General features: G+C 42.2%; 1 protein-coding gene across 3 annotated transcripts in view; it reads left to right on the forward strand.

The window, feature by feature from the left end:
• elmo1 (engulfment and cell motility 1 (ced-12 homolog, C. elegans)) overlaps window positions 1-21,879 on the forward strand; it is a 97,367-nt gene that overhangs the window by 58,130 nt on the left and 17,358 nt on the right. For 2 of the 3 annotated variants that reach the window (XM_005728291.1, XM_005728292.1), the window contains one exon: window positions 12,758-12,894. In XM_005728291.1, coding sequence (XP_005728348.1) covers window positions 12,758-12,894 — 137 coding nt within the window. Of the gene's footprint in view, window positions 1-12,757; window positions 12,895-17,253; window positions 17,708-21,879 lie in introns of those variants that run through there. The other variant, XM_005728293.1, reaches the window with a different exon arrangement.

Here is a 21,879-nt window from a genome sequence, read left to right on the forward strand (position 1 = left end):
CAAGTCTGGTTAGTTCTTAGAAGATTAACTGGTAGCTTGAATGTGTTTGCTAAATGTCTGGATAATTAGATGAATGGGTTTCAGATTTTTAGCGCTGACTTGCATCCTGCTGTCAAGATAAACTGTAAAAACTTGTTGAGTTTATAAGTTTTTATGCAGCCCCATCGCTGCAGCCCAGTAGTTCAATCAAAGACTGAAAAACATGAAGAAATTTAGTAATGGCTGGTGTTGTTTTTTGCCAGCCATCTACATGGTGATGCTTTTATTATGAGTGTGCTGCTAAGCTATTTCACCACTCATCTCAAAGCACCACTCTGACTCCTGTAAGCACAGTTGCACACGAGCTGCTGGAACGTCTGCATCCATCACTGTAAAACAGTAACTTAAATGTTCTTGTGAATAATGTTCCACCACACAGTCTTAGTGCTGCAGAAGATAAATAAGAAATTGATACACTGAGAAAGCTGTACTCCCTAAAACTTTGATGCTACCGAGCTACACGCTGATGCAAAGCTGCAAAACAGGAAAAAAGTGTTCGCTTTTTAAAAAAAAAAAATCTGCTCTGTATCCCTTTGTGGATAAAGGCAGAAGAAAGAGACCGTGGATTAATGGTGACAGCAGCGACGTCTCTGTGGCTCATTTTCTCTCTCCATCTGTGTGAAATGCAAGTATGGCTCTGGCACGCAGACGCTCTCTTCTTGTTTTCTCACGAGGATGAAACGGGGAGGGATTCTGGATTTGCCGGGGCCTGCTGAAGTTGCCTTTCTTCCCTGCTCGCATCTTCAAGCGCTTTCATTCTAACCACATTTTTCTCACTTTTCTCAATTTTCGTTCTTGCTTTCATGCATCGTCCTTTTTTTATTTGTCCCTCTTGGTGTGTCTGAAGAACATCTGTCCCGCTCAGACTTGTAGTCCTTTCTCCTGCTTTTATGGTCTCAGTTGCTGTCTTTTCCCATGAATTTGACAAAAATGGCACAAGCACACCAGAAAGTAGCATTATACCATTGTCTAAAAGAAATACTATATAATCCACTCATGAATCTGCAGTGATAGTTTTCTTAGTTCTCGCTCAGGTGAACAAACTTTCTTCTATTCTGTTTTTCTATTTCACTCTATCCGTGTTTTAAAACCTTATAGTATTTTGCCTTTGTTGCTGTTGTTCAGATGTCACTGTGCATATTTGATCTGCACAAAGGAGGCAAGCTTATATCAGCGCTGATAGAGCCTACATAATTCATAACAGCAGGTGTCACTCTCTGTCCTGCCTCCCAGTCTCTCTTTCTCAATTACTTCCATTAATACATACCTGTCCTGGCTCTATTTCTCCATTTCTGATGCCTCGCTTCGGATCCTAAAAGATTAATTGTCCCAACAGTGTTTCTGCTGGAACACGGGGCCTAATGGAATCTGTGTCTTTGAGACGCCGAGCCATGACTTCTCTCTCCCCGCTTAAGCCGGCCCATGGAATATTTATGAAGTTATTTAGAACAGGCCAGGCATGGTGAGTAATGGCCCTGCTTGGTGATTCACGGTGTGTCGTCTCTGTGCTGAGATGGAGAGCTGGGTGGTGAGGCATGGCGGGTCCAGGTAGGACGCACGCATGCTAGCAGACACGGATGCCAAAATCAAAAGGAGACCAAACCCCATTTCTAAGAACACAGAGAGAGGCAGACTGACAGTCAGGTGCTGTTCTTCAGGTTTGTTTCTGTGTCTTTCTTTAGAAAGCCATCAGCCAAGGTCAGAACAAAAGGCCGTGTACAGCACTTTGGTCAAATCCACTGTACATTTCAGCACATGAGCAGCATCACAATAAGGAATATTTACAAAATTCTCTTAATTCAGTTTTGTTGTTTATATCGCCTCATCTGTGTATCTCTTACTTTAAGCAAAAATTTATTATACTGTTCATATATTTGCACCGCCTTCTAATATTCTAATAAACTCTAAGTGACGCTAGTTAGAGAGTAACGGGGCTGTTGTGATACATATGGCTAGTTGAGTCCAGTCACTCAAAGGTTTGTGTGTGGACTTGTGTGTATGTAGTATGTCCAAGCCCAGCAGGTGACTCAGAGTCATCCAAACTCATTAACCTCCCCTGCTGTTACCCAAAAAACAACACACACACTTCCACACATACACGTACAACCCTTGAGAGGTAACACAGTGTGAGATTAAAAGGCTGCTATGTGTTCGGACTGGCCCGCAGTGTGCCAGTGAGATGTAGTTTTTACACACACTCACAGCCGCGAAATGGATATTCATGTTGGGACATGCAGCCATACACTCATGCAGAAGAGTAAATAGCAGCCACAAATATCATATCTCACATTCTCAGGCTTTTTAATCAGTCCGTTTCAAATGGAAAGAAACAGCTTCACAGCTTTAAAATGTATTTCATTACAACTTTATGGTTTCTGATTGTTTTCTATGGCACGTTAGTGTCTGTAGTCGCTATCTTTGCTATCTGTACCTTAACTAATTTCTATCCGTGAGCACATCTGAGGGACGAACGTGCATTACACACCATGTGGTGCATAAAACAGTAAAACAAGCACAGAGGACGCATTGCTCAGGGATGAAACTCTACCTCCTGCTCGTATGTCACACGCTGCGGGGAGGCCAACGCAGCATAAGAGCAATAAAGCCGTGCCAAATATTCAACAGTGTCACTACTTCAGAAAATCATATCAAACAAGAATAAGCTCAAACTTGCCACCGGTAAATGGTCCTTGAAGTATCCGTGACTCAGCTCGCAAGGTATTTATTTTCATCATAAAATGTTTCTGATATTCTGGAGATTTCCTAAACCTGGGATATTTTTAGTGCCTGGCAGCAGAGTTTGCTCTGCAGGATTGATTTGAGACTTTTGGATTATGTTTTCCAGCCTAAAACTTGTAACCTAGCATGAGTCCAAGCACATCGGAAGTAATCGATTTTGAGTCATTTCACTTTTGATAGCATTATTCACACTTCTGATTTGACGAGGCATTTTCCAAATTCAGCAACTTCTCCAACTACAAGTATTAAAGTGTACAAACATTAAGTTTTAGCTGTGCATTGACGTGGAAGCCGATCGTCAAATCACAGCTGCCACTGCAAGCCACCTCCTTTGTAATTCTCCCTCAGTGAATCAGGAGGAGATGATGGCAGAAGGATGTAAAGGCCAAGCGCAGAATCCCAAGTATCCCTCGAGTCATGACATGAGCATCTATTTGGCAGTCAGCAGCCACTTCTCACAGTTGTCAGTTGCAGGCTTGTGTTAACTGGGGGGAGGATAGCATTCTTCAGGGTTTTCCACTTCATAGCCTCGGGCATACACCAGTAAACAGATTGTAAATTTGAGAGCACAAACAACAACAAACTTGACAGATGGGTGCTTGAGAATCTCAATTTTTGAGCATCATTGGCATTTTCCAGAAACTCCCGTCCCCTGTCAGTTCTCAGCATGTCGTGATATACTAAAGTGGCTCAGTGGATGAAACATAAGCCAGCCTATGCAAGTGCTGCCGATCTAAATTTTGCTTGTATGTGTTTTTTGCTCTTGGAGTAATTTACCAGCAAACCATGCTCTCAACAATCTGTTTCCCCAAAAGACCTCTTACTGGCAGGCTGTCGAGGGTGAAATCAGACAATACAAAACCGCTGAGGTCTAGCGTCTTTATAAAGTTGTAAAAGCACCAAAAGGTAGCTGCTGCGGAAGCTGAGAGTTACAAACGGGACAAAGTTTTCTGTGCTGTTAAAATGAAGGACAATGTGAATATGGTTTAAATGCACGTTTCTTTCCTATCAGATACAAAACGAGATCAAGTGCAAAATTCTATCAGTGTAATCAAATATTCAAAAGAGGCCATTTCTGCACTTGGAGGTTAAATTGTGGTTGCTAGCTAGTTGTAGTTTGCATGGAAGATGCGGCTTGTCTGCAAATATTTGGCATTTATTCCCCGAGCTGTAGTGAAACATGAAAAAGTACAACACGACCTAAACTGAGACAATATGGCTTCAAAGTAAAAGCAAAAGTTCTCTCTTTCCGGTTTGTGACACAGGTTTCACAGGTTTCTACTGCTTGGTGAGCAGTTTGCAAGTGTTTGCAGACCAGTTGATGTCTTTCATACAACCTACTCTAACTGAAGTAATCATGGGGCGATTTTCAGCACAGAGCCTTACCATCATTTTCACAGTAGTGACTGCCAGCAACCAGTTGTCAACCAGATGGGGAATAAAGCTTTTTTCCTTAGTGACCAGTGGGTAAATGGGGCTTTAGCAATCAATGAAACCAATTGGGGAATACATCTTTTTGACCACTGATTGCCAGATGGCCACTGCTGGGTCTCTAGGCCTGCATGCCTGGGGCGTTACGCAGCATTTGTTCCTTTCCAAAAAGTGAGGGCATTCCCAGATTAAAAGGAAAATGCACGTTATCGTTTGCACCTGACGCAGCTACAATCTTATAAGTCTATTATTTTTACTCGATGCACAGTACCTGTGTATGAATATGTTTCGTTCGCTCGTGCAGGCTGTGTTTGTGTGCATACCGCACTAATGCACGAACACATATGTGCATGTAAGCTGGATCATTTTCTGTTGTTTTGTAATGATTAACAAACAATTCTGTTTTTTTGCATTTGGACCGCCGCAGACAGATTGTGTGTTTGTTTACGTAAGCATGACTCACGCCATCTGAGATATTCCTTCAGAAGAATCTGGCACGAGGCGTAATAGAGTGCATGGTTTAGCCCCCATATTTTGCATATTAAGATATAAGTTGTGTTTAGTACCTTTAATAATTGCAACCCAGGCACAGCAGACTCACAAAACTCACAGCTGGATGCAAGCCTCATTGTAGCTGAGAAAGGAAGTCTGTGCGAGCAGATGCTGTGAAATTTGTTGGATTTTTGTCTCAGTCCACAGCGCTGATGGATTCACTACATGCCTCCCTCTGTCTCATTTTCCTTTCTCTCCATCTGTTACCCTCCTATCCTTTGCTCTTCCCCTGTCCTCTAATGCTTCTTGACCATTGTGAGCAACACCACATGCTAAAGTGGTTTTGTTATGCAAATGAAAGCCCCCGAATTTCGAGGCTCCGACTTTTCCCTGTTTTTCATCCTTATCTAATCTGCATCCCTCCCTATAATGGCACAGTTGTTGTTAGGAGATTCCAAATAAAACTAATGTAATATTTTGAACAAATGGTTTCCCGTTTATGTCTTGCATCTCTTGCACTGCCTCTTTTTCTTTTCTTTTTTTTAATCTTGCATTCCTGAGCAGAGCCTTGGGCCAGCGACCCCCTTTCTGCTGGCATCCTTATTTAATGATCATTAGTTTCATGATTGAGATACTTTAATCAGAGCAGAGCCTTGCTGGTCTGGCCCAGATATTGTAAAGTTTTTATTGTTATTTCACATAGATTCCCGCCTCAAAATCTCATTGACCGTGCATTTGAAAGGGACACACTGACCCTATAACATTTGGCAGGGTCTTAATAGGCTCGTAGGATCATTAAAATCCCTGATGAATTCTTGTAGCAGTCTAGCACATAGATGGATCTACAAAAGCTCTCTCCCCTTACATCCAGTATATTAGTAGAAACGCTACGCTTTGATGCATATAGGTTAGCTTTGATGTGTTTATTTTAAGCCTGATATCCATTACTTATGTGGTTTTAGTGACACTGTGCTGTAGAAATACACAGTCATGCAGCCAGCTGCGGTTTGCATCTCTGTGTACCTGCTGCTTTGGCATCCTGTACACTCATGCAAACAGTGACTGGATCCGAAAGATGATGCTGACGCTGCTTGCTGGACACACACACATACGCATGCACGCATGCACACATTCACACACACTCTCCCCTCATCACAGTTGGACATGAGGCCATGCTGGTATTGTAATTAGAGTGGGGATGACACTTTTTGCTGTGTATTCATCATGTGGCATAGCTGCAAGGTGACTCTGAGAGTTGTCGTGCTTGCTTTGTGCACGCTCACAGACACGCGTGCACACAAACAAATACACAGCAGACCTTGACAGATGTCAGGATGGCATTCAGCCTCTGTCTTCCTCTCACACATGCATAGAGATGTGCGCTCATTCTCTTTGGGCAAATGCTTAGTCACCTCCCTCATGTCCACGACTCATCTGTTTGGTCGCCAGTTGAGTAATTAGCTTTCAGCCGATGTCACCGAGTCCTCGGAGCGATCACGTCGAATGGACTCTGATAACATGACGGGTGATGGCGGCGTACACACGCAAACGCACACAAGTCCACTTTAGGAACGTGACAGTGACCCTTGAAAGCGGCCCACGTCCCAGAAGATGGACGAAAGGAGAGGAGAACTGCCCGAGCCCCCTGAGTGGCCTCGTCTTCATGATTAAATTTGTTGATGTCGTGGAACATCACTGTACCGATGTGTCTAATTTAGTCTGCAGCCAATGGCTTTGAACTCCTCTCTGCTGACAGAACTTTAACATCCTATCAGTCAGGCCATGAGCTACTGAAGCAGTGTTAAAAAAAAAAAAAAAGTTCACATACGCCTTCGAGTTGTGATTCTGAATTATACATTTTCCAGTATTTTATAATATTGCTTTCCCTTTGGTGAAAAGAACTATAAAAATATCAACGTTCTTTTAAAAAATTCATTCAAAAAGCCTACACTTGCTCCTACAGCACCAGAAGTCTACTTAGTATTTTATTACAATTGGTATAGATGATTTAAAAAGAGCCGATGAAGATGGTGCGTCTACACAGATGGCAAAACAATGTAGCAAAAACGTGTCAGGAACAAGTGGCAGCCTGTGAAGCTGCAGTCGATGCAGACGTGTCAAAAAGTGCAGTTCCTCAAAGGGCCAGAGATGTGAAAATGCCAAGGCTTACAGCAGAAATAAATATGCTTTCAGCCTGGTACAGAAAAAAAGCAAAACTTGTCTCTGTAGCCAGACAGCTGCATGGGCATGAATTTCTTTTAATAACTCGCTCGTTTACATTTTTAATGGTTATGCATCTTTTTAGTAGCCGGTGGATGCAGACGCAGGTATCTGCAGATATTAGCTGTCTGCTAAGTTTCACCTCCGCTAATTGGAGTCGCTGAACTAAACCTCATGACTAAAAAAACGTGTTTAGGGTGCTGGTGAATTTTCCATGCAGTTTTCTACATAAATGGCTTGCTGTGCATTTACTGGAAATAACGGACTGTCCGAGAAGTGTGTGCTCCAGTTTTTTACAGTAGGTGAAATTCTATACTTATTTATATTTAGCACTAATTAGCAGGTATGTGTCGGTCCAGTGCACCTACACACTGTGAGTGCTTTGTGCTTAGCAGGCAGACTGATTTGCTAAAGCGGAGGCTTCCACAAACCAGTCTGTGCGGTCTCTATTTGTATCGTGCTGTTTTGGTTTGCTTCTTTTTTCTATTCTAACTTGAAAGCTAAATTTATACCTTCAGTTCTTTCTTGTATATTTTGTCTGTCAGCTGTCGCTGTCTCTTCATTAATCTGAATGAGATCAAAGCTGTTATAGGGGCCTCATCTTAAGTTGCAGAACTTCTTGTTTTTCCTCTCTGGTTTTTCACAGCAATGGCTTTTTGTTTTGGGTCATTATCTGCATGCCAGATGTTTCTGTCTTTCAGATTTAATAATAATTTGAAGACCTACGTTTAGCCAGTGATGGGTGTTACTCTCTCTCAGTCCATCAGTCCTTCAGCTAAGCTGGACGTCAGGGTGTCTGTCCGTACCGACGCAGTTCATAGAAATCATTGTTTCTCCTACAGTTTTGGTCAGAATTGAATCAAACTTACACTGATTATGTAATGGGTCTTCATTCAACGTTGAAGTCATATTTGTTGTTTTATGGACATTTTTACAATAATTATTAATTGTGTGTTGGTCAACCTTGAGTGAAATGGATCACGAGCCAGATGAGCTATCATGTCACTGAGCTTCCAGTTCTCTTCGGGATTTCAATGATCTGGAAAAAATAGCTTAACAGGCAGTGATTGAAACAGAGCATAGAATTGTTTGCATAGCCTCAAGCAGGAAGAAACAGGCATCAGTCACTACAAAGGCAACTATCTGTACCACCAAAGATGCTCTTTCATCATTTTCTGTTGAAAAAAGTATTGAACCGATGTTCTGCTGACCAATGTGAGCATATGGTCAAGCATGATTTAAATGAGCCATTATAGTGTCCTGTTACTTACTCTGAGCGGTACAGGCACTGAACATCTGTATATGCAGATGGATGAAACACACACAGGACAAAGAATACTCATTAGAGCTGGGTTATAATATCACTCCAAGTGTCTGCTGTGGCCCCATATGCTTGGCCAGAAAGAGTCATAAATTGTGACTTTAACTGAGTATGAGTTCACGGCCGCCCTGCTGTTTCAGACTGTTTTTAGCCAGCTACAAGCAGAGTTCAGTATCTGGGTGTGTGTTCAATGATGTGAGTCTTCATAAAGTCATCAAAATATAAACTCATGGTGTAATGTACTTTCAAAACACGCACACACACACACACACACACACATATATATATATATATAGAGAGAGAGAGAGAGAGTAAAATGTTACTTGAAATATGAAATTTACACTAACTTTCTTAATGGAAAAAGACCAAAAATCAGTTTTTTTGGTAGAATACAGATGAACTCTTAAGTAGGAAGTTGTTGTTGTAATGGTCTGGACTTTATTTGTTTTACTTTTTTATTTTTAATTGTGGGGTTGAATTTAACCCTGAACGTGTGCATTTTGACCATCATCCTATTGCTTTATTGAAACAGCAACGAGTGGATGAGTCACCCCTTTAATGGTCTATTTTACTCAAAATGGGACAAAATTATGGAAAACGAACCTTTTGCTTTAATAAAAAAAGAGCTGAAACCAGCAATTGAGACATTAAACTCAGCAAGAAAATTTTTACTTTACTAACTTTACTTTATTGATTTATATAGCACTCTTCACAGGATAAAAAACAAAAAGTGCTTCACAATAACATAAAACAGTACAATTAAACATACAGCACAAATCTAATTAAAAGCTAGTCTAAATAAGTGAGTCTTAAGATGATGTTTAAAAGAATGAATACAATCCAGGCAACGTAGAGATGGAGGGAGAGAATTCCACCGCTCTAAAAGATCTATCACCTCTGGTTTTAAAACGTGCTCGGGGAACTACCAACAGCCTTTGATTAGATGATCTCAGGCTGCGAGGTTCTAAAAGATCAGGAATATAGGCAGGAGCGTCATGATTCAAAGCTTTAAAAGTCAGTACTAAGATTTTAAAATGAATCCTAAAATGTACTGGAAGCCAGTGTAATGAGCGTAAAACTGGTGTAATGTGCTCTCTTGACTAACTGGAGGAGGTGACGATTCTTTTTGCTCAAACAAAGACAAAGACTGTTACAATAATCTAAGCGAGAAGAAATAAAAGCATGAATAATCATTTCTAACTCAGATTTAGACAAAAAAGTTTGCAGTTTGGAGATGTTTCTTAGCTCAAAAGACGTCTTAGTGGAGCCGTAATTCAAGTGAGAAATGGGATCGTTTACTTATAAACTTCTATCAATTAGATTGCAACCAGAAGAGTCGCCCCCTTCTGGCCATTTGAATGAATGCAGATTTTGACATTGGCTTCACTTTTCAAACCTGGAGGCTTGATCCAGTCTGTTTGCTGTCAAAAGTCAGACTGAAATAAGCCGTTCGCGTTGATTCCCGGCTCTGATTTCACTTGCAGCTGTTGAGAGTAGTTTTTTTTTTATTTTTATCATCTTAGTTGATTTTGCTACTCAGTGCAAGGCAGTATTGTAAGTGATTAAAACGTGGATCTTATATGACATAAAATCACAATTTCGATCTTTACTGTATATTTATTTTTTTATAGGGATACAACTAATCGTATCACAGCTAAAAACAATAAGTCTCTCAGTAAATTACCTTAGAGTATTCTCAACATCCATTCTAAATTGTAATTAAAAGTTTATTGCGTGACTCTGCAGGTCTCCCCTTTTAGAAGGACATTTTTAAAAGGTAGCTCCATTCACCAGTACTCCTTAATGTCAGGTCAGTAATGCCAGCCTGTGCACTGAAAGAAGTTTTCTAATGGATTCCTCCTTTCATGCACACAGCGTGATGTCTCTCAGCTTCAAATCGAGGTCGTGTGCATGATTTGAGACGAGCAGTAACAAGAAGCTAAATACTACTGTACATCGATTTCAGCTGCATAGCCCCTTAAGTCAGAATAATGGGCAATACAGTTTTATTGCGCCTCTATTTTCATTTCGTTATTGTGTTCATAGTGTCACTCAGAAAAATGCTAAACCGCCGCTCTGGTTAGGGAAAAAAACACAAAGGTTTGTTAAGGCTAGCAAGGCTTAAAGCTCTAGTTACCTAATCATGGCAACAAGACTTTGCACTCACACAGTTCCAGCTCCATTCAGGTGGATAATTTTAAGTGCCTTTGTGCAGTGTTGAGAATGATTCAGTGGCATTTCAGCTAGCTGAAAAAAGGGAAGTACTAAATTGTTTAGCATTTCCCTCCATATGAACTACAGCACTCTGCAGTCAAAAAATCAAATATCAAAAAGCTGAAAACAGCATCTATATGTAAACGTGATGTATTTAAATTTGAATGAACAGACTAAGGATCGCAGCCATTTAAGGCTCGTTCCTAATGTCGATTAAACGGCATCTTAAAGTGCACATTTTGGTGTTTTGCTTTTTCCCACTTACCCTAAGCTAAGTGTGTTTGTATTCAACCATCCGCATTCTGTAAGCATTTGGATAACGGCGCTCTTTATAACCATTTGGAGCCATCCGCACAGTGCCATGTTTTACTTTCCCCCCTTAGCATCGGTGCTTCTGGAGGTAATAAAACCACCCTCGACTCAGCACGCTTTACAAAACCCAGAGATGGACAAATCTCTGCAGCATCACACCAGAGAGCTCGCTGTCTGTATCTCCAGAATAAACCTTGACATGTAATTCCCCTCACCTTGGCACCTTGGGGCTCTGTTGGTCCTATCAATAAATAACCCATTTAGCTCAGAGGTCACTTCAAACTTCAGCCTTCCCGACACCTTGTACCTGCCAGATTTTTTAAAAATGGGGGGGGCTGTACTTGATTATTGAGGGAGTTTTTTGTAATCTGTCCTTTCTTTTTTTTTTTTCTCTCTCCTTTTTTTTTTTTTTTCCCTGTCCCTGAGAGAAAGACTGTAGACTAAGCAGGTAGTCAGCATCTGTTTTGGCTCACCTCTATTAGCTTCCTGATTGACTACTGGCACGGGTAACACATTTCCCCGGATTCCCCTCTCGCCCTCCCCTTAATCTCGCATCTATCGCTTCAAATCAAGGCTCAGGTCGCTGTGCCCGTGGGCTGAGGGCATCACTCATTATACTGTGAAGTTTCAATTGCAGCCTGACCCCTTCCATCCAATTTCATGGCTGCTCCTGGTGGGCGAGTGCTCCCGCTGCTCCATTCTGAAACTCTTTAAATGAACCAACCTTTGGCTCAGGGCCGCCACTCATCTCAGAAAGACGAGAGGGAGACGAATTTAGTTCAAATGAATGTCAAGCCTTGTTATTGTAGCTCTTGGTTAATGCGGTTTGGGCACTCAAGAGCCTCGGCTTTCTCTCTTCCCTCTCGTTCGTATTTCGTACATGCTCTCGCACAAATGGTGAGGATTGAAATGCTTCAGTGGGCCGCTAATAAAAAAAACAAACCACCTCTGGCTTTGGAAAATGGAAAGTCTCGACGTAGTCCACTTGGAGCCGTTTGCAGGTCACAGTTTGCCTCTGAGGGGCATTTTTGTGTTTGAAGTTGATGAGTGGCGAAATTTTCAATAACACGCAGTTTTGCTTCATTGGGAAACTGCATCTGTTTCTCTGTAGTGTTTTTCTTTTTTTTTTCTTAATGAAATAACCTTATAAACACGTCAACTTCCTGCCACGTCTGCAACGCTGAAGCAGACAATCCCTATCAGGCTTCTTAGATTTTCTCTAATGAACCGTGCGTCATATTCCATAATATTCTGTCGCTAGTGGAAATTACATTATTTTCAAGGTGGCTCTTTAATATACACAAACCTGATGATTCTGCTTTCACACTTAAGCGTCTCTGTGATCATCAGACACATTTGTCAGTGTAAAGCAGAACCTTTAGTGTATGATTTTATTTGTAATGTTTCTAGCTAAGTGATGTTTATTTGCCGTGGTTGTTTGTGTGGGATGCCCGTCCCATTGTGCTTCTGTCAGGTGTCTCGACTCGAGCTTCAGGCCACAGTCCTTAATTGAAAGGAGCATTTGGGTTAAAATAAATGCACCTTTGCTCAGCAACTGGCTAATCCTTTGGCATTTTGTTGTGCCTGAGGCTATCTGTTAACTAACAAGATCACACTTTTTAAAATATTTATAAATCTAATGATGAGTTCAGTGGTACCAGAAGTCACAGTTACAAACAAAATATCCAGACTAATGTAAGATGATTCGCTCTTGTGGTATTTGCACAAAACATGCTGTTTGCCAGGCATCATGTCAGGATATCAAAGATGTTGCCTGAGCCGTCTTCTAGTTAGCGTAGCTTAGCATAAAGAGTGGAAACGGGGCCAACGGCTAACAGGGTCAAGCACACATACAGACTGTATATAAAATGTCATGTATGTCATGTTTCTGAGCTTTGTTTTTATTAGTTAAATGCAGCATTATTTGGGTTTAGTCAGATTAGAGCTATCTCCTCTGTACTTAAGAATCTGTATTTTTTGTGTCCACAGCCAGTGAAAACTGCCATGACTTCCACCCCATGTTCTTCACCCACGATCGCGCTTTTGAAGAATTCTTCTGTATCTGCATCCAGCTGCTCAACAAGACCTGGAAGGAGATGAGAGCCACAAGTGAAGATTTCAACAAGGTATGCTGCGTGTGTGTGTCTGTTCTTTTTCTTTCTTTCTTTTGAGGGAGCAGGAAGGTTGAGATGAAGACAAAACATCACAGTATTCATGAATATTATCGGGCCTAGGTTTTGGTTTTGTACTGAGCTTTCCACATAGATGTGTCACAGCTGGAAAAAGCAAGTAAGTGTGCTTGTATATTTCATCATTACGGCAAAGTTCATGCACAGCTCTATTTATTCATTAAGCATGGAGACCTCTTTAGTTTATTACCCCTCAGGCACAAAAAGGCTGATGGGGGATTGTCGGCTAAGTTTGTGAATACAATAAGTCAAAAAAGAGGCGACATAGGAGCTTCAAATTGATACCCTAGATGCCTCTACTAAAAATCTCAGACGAGTTTGAATGTCATTGACCTTGTTTTCTGAAATCCTTGTGAATGCAATTCTCTAGGAGGACTTTGAAACTGATACCACAGGTGTGCCTACTTGGAGGCCGAGGGGTAGCACTGCCTTTCGCCAGTATTTTCCTACTGGGATTAAGAGGTGGATTTTTTCATTTAAATAAGAGGAAATTTGGTGTAAGGAGCATCTTACAAAACTTAGCGCACCACTTAAAAATGACAAACCTAAATGCTGCAGTTGTACAGTTATCCATGCTCTTGTGATACTCATTATTCCAACATTTACCCAGTTGCACTCAGCTCAATATTCTGCAGCAAGGCTGCTCACTAAGACCTCGTATAGCTCTCATATCACGCCAGGTCTGATGTCGTTACACGGGCTTCTGATTAAATTTAGGATTCAATTTCAGTTCCTCCTCATCTATAAGGCCTTGAGTGGTCTGGCTTCAGAGTATATCAGTGAACTATTAATGCCATATATCCTTTTAGACCCCTGAGGTCCTGTGAAGTGGGGGCTGATGATAGTAGCCAGTGCTAAACTGAGAACACAAGGAGGCTGTGCATCCCACTGCCGGTAAATGTTGCTAAGATGCGTTTATTTCTCGTAATATGTAAAATAAAACTTAGACACAAAGGGCTGAAAGATGTGACAGATGTGAAAGGTGTGATTTCTCAAACAAGATGCCGCAGATTTAGAAAGCAAGCTTGCACACATGTTGGAATATTTTTCCTGCATTGTTCTGCTCTGGTTCTGGTATAAAACATTAACTTTCTCTGTTGGCAGAGAGAGCCCATATAAAGGCCCTACATCTTCATTTGGGGATCAGTGGAGTTTGGATGAAGATGACATACTTCCTGTTAGCTGGCTAATGTTGAATCGGCTCACACGGGAAATTTATGTAGGTGCATGGCCAGACGGTGTTGGTAATGAGGTGTTTATGACAGATATTGTATGTTGTGAAGTCAATTGGGCATCAGTTGTAGCAGACAGCAGATGCTCTGTGTCTTTTCTCTAATTTATCAAAGAAGTTACGATTACGTTACAATGTCAAATGCCAAACCGGTACGAGCTTTACCACTGAAGAAACCAGCCCTTATTTCAGCTCCGAGGGTAGATGCTGTGTGGTTCACTCTACCGTAAGCAGACACACACTGTGCTGCATAATGGTGACACTCTAACTGTCAACTCAGACCTCAAGCGGCCCCGAAATATATCTTCAAAGTTTGTTTTTGGTTGAATTTGAATGGAGTTGGTGTGCATGAATAATTGCATCATCTTCAGGTGTTTCGTCGCAGAGTCAAATGATGGAAGACGGCAGTGGGAGTTTCATAAGCCGGTCTCAGTGTCAGCGCAAATGTAACTCGGTGTTCAGATGGAAAATTGATGGAAAAATCTCACGCTCAACTTTCACAGAGGAAATGAGAAGTGATATGGAAAATGTGTCGGTGTTGTTTCCAGACTTGTTTTGATCCACTGCGAGAGGCTTTAGGAAGACACCGTGTTGAGACCGAAACAATAAAAACCTTGTTGACTCCTTTTTAGCATTCGAGCAAATGTCAAAGCCACCTACTGTCGATTGATGTGCTCACCAGCAGCTATGTTTTTATCTCCAGTTAATTTGACAGCGTGATTGTTCTGCTGTTGTTTTCCATTCACAACCAAATGGAAAATGAGTGATTTTCAGTGTTACACAAGAGATTTGTTATGTCACCTGATTGTCTAATAGACTGAAACTTGGGCTTTATTTAATAATAGACACAGAGTGATGGAATAATCTCCTAATTGACACTTATTGCAACACCACAACTGGCTAGTGATCCTGTTACCCAGTCCCCTTCCCTTCACATCGTTCACTTGAAGCTAGAATCAGTTTCAACTGATAGAGACAGAAGATGCTTACCTCCCCAGCCTCGTCTTTCATTGCGCATGACTTTGAAATTCAGCAGTAGCTGTTGATAGTAAAACCATTTGGTCTCAAGGACTGTGTGTCAGCTAAACGGGGCGTGTGGAGGTCAGTGCTTGCATCCTCTGCTTATTTCCCCTATGACCTTAAAAGGAAGCCTTGAGACACCTTTTAAATGCAAAGTCTCAACTTGCTCAGTTTAAAATCAGAACGTGATACTTTGAACAAGAACGAAACAATTTAGTGGAAGCAGTTTATCCAATATATCGCTAAAAGGCAATAAAAAAAATACAAATCACAAAAAATTAACATTTAAAGTCATAAAAAGCCTTTTGAATGTTTTAAACGTATCTCTCGGACAAACGTCTCAGTACACGAGCCCGCTGATCATTAACACCAAGAGATCTACTGCAGTAATTCAGCCAATTACAAAGAGGCATGGTATTAGCATTTGGAAAATGTCTTGTTTTTATTATTGCCTGTGTTTTTAGGGAGTAGGAGTAGGAGAATTTCTTTAAATGAAGAGTAAAGGAGCAAGAAAATGTATAGTTTGGAGAAGGCCAGAGACTAGTTTTCTAGATATGTCCTGCTTTAATTCAGCTGCTTTCTTGCAGAGAGTGCAGGAGGCAGGAAACATAATGGCCACTGGCTACCTGCGCTATTTTCTCATGGACGTAATGAGGCATTGCATGAACTTTGTGTACGAGGCAGCTCACGGCGTAAAGACCATTTAATGCCGTGTGAATGAGTCAGACATTTGCTTTCTCACATGCAGCTGTGCCGAGTGATGTGGAGTATATGGATGCAGATTATCAGTCTTTGTTGCCGTTTGTCTTTATCGCCTATGAAGGAATGATTTTCACAAATAAATAAGTAAATAGCAGACATTCAAGCCCAGGTACGCTCTCTTGAACAAGCAGATATGGCTGTGCTATAAAAGGACCAGCCCGTGCCTATAGTGTGTAGATGTGTGCCACAGCTCCAAATGTGCACACAGTATATAGGAGGGTATATCCTCTTTGGAGAGGACGCATGGATGCGTGGGTGGATAATTCCATGTGTCAAGTGTAATTCTGAGGGCGTCCACTTTAGATAAGGTTCCCATATGGCTAGATGTTCCTGTAGGTTCTACATTTGCCAGGCAGTCAGCTTTCTGAAGTGCTTGGGGGAAAAAAATCCTTGGTCAGGTTTTGTCTACGTTTGGATGTGAAGTGTGTGAGTAAATCTCGATGGTTCTTTCAGTGGCTGCATCTTCACGCTCGATGGAGCATCTGCCCAGTACACACACACACACACACACTGTGGATTTAAGCTCATTTAAGACAAAGGCACAAGGCTTAAAAGAAGCTTAAAACACTATGGCGGTTAAGCCCGTGCACACAGCACCGCTGCAGAGCAGCTGTACATTCTGCCTTATTGGTTTTTTGAATGTTCACAAAAAACAAAAAAAAACAAAACATGAGAGCATAAAGGCGTGTGTGCTGTGAGTACATGATGTATGTATGCTTAATAGAGGCAAGTCTGATGCTCCCAGGGCACAGCGCCGACCGTCAGCAACCGTTTCCCCTGTTTCCATAGCAACCGCTGTTCAATTACCTCTGCTGTGCTGCACTACTCTGGCTCTGTGTCGGTAAGATGGAGCCACTGTGCTGCATGCGTGCATGTGTGCATGCGTGCACGCTTGCGTTTGTGTGTGCGACAGCATCTATCAGAGACTGTCTTGTACAGCTGCCTGTCGTGCCTTCATCCAAACGTCTGTGCTGTGCGCCGCTCCTCTTCCTCCTCTTCTCCACAGGAGTGGGAAAAAAAACACCTTCATCTCTCTCTCTCTGCTCAGGCTCTTGGAAAAAAAGATCCCTCAGTGATGTAGCGGCTTGCAGCCACTCACAAAACCCCTCCTCCTCCTTCTCCCCATCTCTTATCCTTTCCTCCCTCCCTCTTCGTCCAAACTGCTCTCAGACAAACACACACACACTCTTATCATGTGATCCACTTGCTGCACCACGATTGGTGTCTCTGATCGTGGCGTGTGTCCAATCAGGGCATAAGCCCCGAGATCAACCTAAGTGAAGCAGAGCAGCCTGGCTGATGCTCTTAGAGTCACAGAGGGAGGGAGGAAGGCAAATACAGAGGCGTGCAAAAATATAGTAGAATTGAGATGGGTAAAGTTTTATGAAGGGGAAGAAGGCAGGGTTTTTTATTTTTAAATTAAAGAGAACATGCTGAAACAGCGAGTGAAGCAGGAAAGCTGATTTAGTAGGATAAACAGATTCGAAAAGGCAAACCGGAGGTGGTACACAAGCTGTGTTGACAGACAAGTCTCCCCTTATTGTGGCTAACGCTAAAGCTAACTGTCCACAGTCAGCTTGACTGCTCTTCCGAGGAGCCATCTGCTCCCTCCGTCCGTCCTTCCGTCCATCCCTCTCTCGCTGAGCTCTAAAAACTCCCGTTTCCTGGCAAAAGCACGAGGATTCGTCAGCCACTGTGGAGAGTATCACACCACGCTTGGAACCATGGAGGTGACATGTAAGTACTAAGAATGGAAATGAGAAAGAGAAAGAGAGGCTGGTTTGCAATTAGCCTGCACGGATGGGGCGAGGGGAGGTGGTAGTAAGGGAGGAAGAGGGACTGTTTGTGTTGTTGCCTGGATGCGGAGGAGGAGGCGGAGGATGGAGAGATTGAGGAAAGGAGTAGAAAAGGCAGGCATAGATGGAGAAGATGGGACGGGGCAGAGCGGCAGAGAAAAGGGGAGGGACAGATGGGGTCATGTAGACTCGGCGAGGCGTAAACAGGTTAGACCGGGACCCAGATCGCATCCTTTTCATTAACAGACACACACTCGGTCACACAAATATAATCTGTCTTATAAGCTCACACCCACAGCTACTTACACTGCATGCGCACATTTCCCTGTTCACCTACCCCCCCATTAGACTCCAGGCATCATCTGTATTCCTGTGCGAGTGAGTGTGTGTGTGTTGGGGGTTGGGTTTTGTTGTTGTGAATGGGATTACTCCACATTACCAACACCCACTGTTTGTCACCAGAGGAATTCAATGCCACTACTACTGCTCTCCTCTACTCCACACTGTCTCTCTCAGCCTTGGATGAGCTTCAACCAGTGTTTTAGCCAGAGGGGTTTGACACAGGATTAGAGCGAGGTCAGCCCCAGACTGTAGAGCAGGCGTCTGTGCAGTACTGCCAGTACCTGATTTTATTTGTTTGGGACACAATGCAGAGAGGATTGCGGTCACATGTTGTGCTGCTCACCCTATTATTGTGATGATAGATAGCATCTTAGCTGTCGGGTGAACTATACGCTGCTGAGGTTAAAGCTGAAATGATTAATCAGTGAAATTAATATGCTGACTAACTGAAGTTAAATCGAGAACTAGATACTTTAGGTAGTTTGTTAAAGTCATCACGCTTTTTGAAGTCTCTTAAATGTTAGGATTTGTTGCCCTTTTTTTGGTGCTAATGTACACCAATGCTATATGTAGGATGTAGTTCTCCCTCTTCCTTTCTGCAGCAAATCATCAAACTTTGACATGTTATCCCAACTACCCTCCCCTAACTCCCAATTGGTTCCTGCAGATTGCTGCCCCTCCCATGGGCTGGTTGTGCTGGAGGTTTCTTCCTGTTAAAAGGGAGTTTTTCCTTCCCACTCTCACCAAGTGCTTGCTCATAGGGAATCATCTGCTTGTTCGGGGTTTCTCTGCATTATTGTCGAGTCTTTACCTTACAGTGCCTTGAGTTAACTGTTGTTGTGATTTGGCGCTAGAGAAATAAAATCAGTAGTATTAACATCTTTCAGCTGCTTCTTTATTCACAAGTTTTTGCCACAATGGACAGATCAGCATGTTTGATTTTACACACATGTTTCCGACATGACCCTTTCAGGGAACTGTACCTTTTCCCAGTCGGTTTTTGTTTGTTCGTTTAATTAAGAAAAATCTCTGTCTTCTACAACAGTTTCCTGTAACTAGTGAACACGCTGAGATATCAATCTGAATTTTGAGGCATGTGTTTGAAATTTGTCTCGAACAATCAAGGGTCATGACTTAGTCTGTGGCCCAGTTTGAAAATGACTGATTAAAGTAAAAGGGTTTTACCACAACCAATACACATTTCTAAGCACTTCAAAAAAAAAAGTCTCCCACACAGCATGAAACAGTCAATTAAAAGTCCATCTATATTTTTGAAAATACGCTCAGTCAGTGTGGGATTCTCCTTAAATCATGCTTGTTTATATGTTTACATTTCAATTTTCTGTCATATTTTTTTTTGAGCAATTAAAATAAACATGCAGTACTGAGCCACTCTAGATTTACCAGAGTATTTCTTGCCAGGGCCGGGATTTATGCCAGCTGCGTCCTGGATCGAGCTTCATTCTGAAGTCATCAATTCTCAGAACGAAAGCATTGCATGTCTTACTTTAAATCAATACTGGAAATGTTTATTTGCAGTTTCAGCCCTATTAATGATTGTATTCTCTAAGTGACAAGCCGAGCTCTATCACGAAATCCATGTGTCTGGTTATCGGTGATCAGTAAGCTGAACAAGAGACCTCGAGCGTGGTGAAGGTAGCACTTCAGCTAAAGCCTCTTTTCCTTTTTTTTTTTATTGGTGTTTGACATTTCTGTTCCTGCCTGTGGTGATATAGAGGAGAGTAGATAATCTGCTTTGTTCAGCCATGTTGAAGAGTGACTATCCCAAGTGGGATTATTCACATAGCAATCCCCAAAAGCCCTTGGTACTGTAACTGCAGTTCAGAGAGCCTCTCATCAGCCCAACCCTGATAAATCGCTTGCTTTTTTAGAACATAGAAATGTGGTTTTTAGCTACTATTTCAGCTTTATTTAATGGTGCAGATCAGCTAAGGCCGCTTAATGCAAATCAATGCAAATGATTTCTGACTGTGCTCTTTAGCAAGCGGACACTTCTTTCACTTTGCCAGAAGGTTCCCATAGATGCATGCATACTTGATTAATCGAGTGGGTGCCGGTGCGTCCAGTCAGAAGTGATGTGACAGTAATAATTGTGAGTGCAGGTGACGAAGGCTTTGGGCGAGTGCCATGTTTGGATTCCAGAAAGCGGCTCGGGACACTTGGTGAAAAGTGCTCGCACACGCCACCATCAATATGCCAACAACTGTGACCGCTGCTGTCCGGCTTTGTATGGAAATGATACGTCTGATGGCGAAAGGGCACCTCCCCCACTCCTCTCCTCTCCCACAGCGAGACCCCTCCTCATTTTGTTATAGCACACTGGCTTTACGTACCTCAGCAACTCTGCAGATGTTTGCGTTCCTCTTTCCTTCCCTCGATTTCTTTTTGTCTTTCTCTCTCCTCCTCCTCCTTAGTCGTGTCTCTTGACCCCTCCCCTTTCTCCCCCTACACCACCACCACCACCTCTATTGTTGAATTCAGACAGGCTATTTATATCTTTCTGCCTGGCTGCTTCACCTCCCACTCCCTTAACAAGGTTTTCTTTATTGTTTTTGCTTTTTTGGGTGCACGTGAAAGCGAGCGCACACATGTGTGTTTGTAAATGCGCCGCAGCAAAGTGGCGTATTTGTGTCTGAGTCTTTCTACAGAGCACGCGAGGTTGCGTTAGCTTGGTGTGTGTGTGTGTGTGCTTTTGTTGTCCACATGGTTTGAGTTTGTAGCAGGAGGACGGTGCGGATGCTTAGCTGTGTTTCTGCGCTGGGATTCCGTTCTTTTTTTTTTTATGAGTACATTAGTTTTTCATGACTGTGTGTGTTCCTAAGGGGGTATCTCTGATGTCAGGCAACGTTGGCCCACTCACACTGAGAACACCAAAGCTAAGCTCACTAATCAGACCAGAGAGATCATCAGTCATTAGCATCAAACCATCTGAGCTGCACAGGCAGAGATGCAGAGCTAACATTTTTTTGTTGTTGCTGTTTTTGTTGCTTTGTGTCAGGATAGAGATAGTCTTGTCTCATCTTCACAACAACAACACACTGAAAATCAGCAGGGGAAGAGATGAGTAAACTCAACTTGTCTTTTGATGCGGTTATTTATCTATCTCTTCATTTATTTATGTGTGTTTGTGTGTCTCTGTGTGTGTGTGCCCAGCAGTCAGCAGTATATAAAGTCTTCTTGCAAGAAAAGTCTCTACAAAGGTTTTGGTTGTGTGTGGGTGAGACTTATTGTGCATATGTGCTGAAGGCCCTGTAATTAATATTGAATAATTATCCCGTTTTGATCTAACACAGCTTGAATCAGTGATTAATTTAAAGCACCTCCTCTGTCTGTGGATTGATACTCGTGTGCGGGGAAAGGAGACAAACCCAGAATCTCTCTCTGTCTGGTGTTTTTTTTTCAATACCTCACTTTCCTCTGCCGACAACAAAAAGACAAGATGTATGATTGCAATTACCACTTTGGACTAAATATGCAAGAGCAAATCATGTGCACAAGGATTCATATTGTTCTTTTGTTTTTTTTGGCTCTCTGCTCTCCTCCTTCTATTTGATATTTTCTGCAGCAGGTGAGAATTTCTATTCAAGCCGCATCAGGAGACAGTGGTTGCATACGTAATGGCATAAAGCCTGTTTTGCACAAATCAATTTTTCCACCGCCGTTCTAAATTAAGTGAAGCGCAATAAACTTTACGTCCTGACAATGTCTGGATCCCACTGTGCGTAGAAAATCACTGCTGTTGCATGGCTT

This window comes from Pundamilia nyererei, unplaced genomic scaffold, assembly GCF_000239375.1.
Source record: "Pundamilia nyererei isolate P.nyererei 1_Seehausen unplaced genomic scaffold, PunNye1.0 scaffold00028, whole genome shotgun sequence".
Classification (NCBI taxonomy): Eukaryota; Metazoa; Chordata; class Actinopteri; order Cichliformes; family Cichlidae; genus Pundamilia; species Pundamilia nyererei.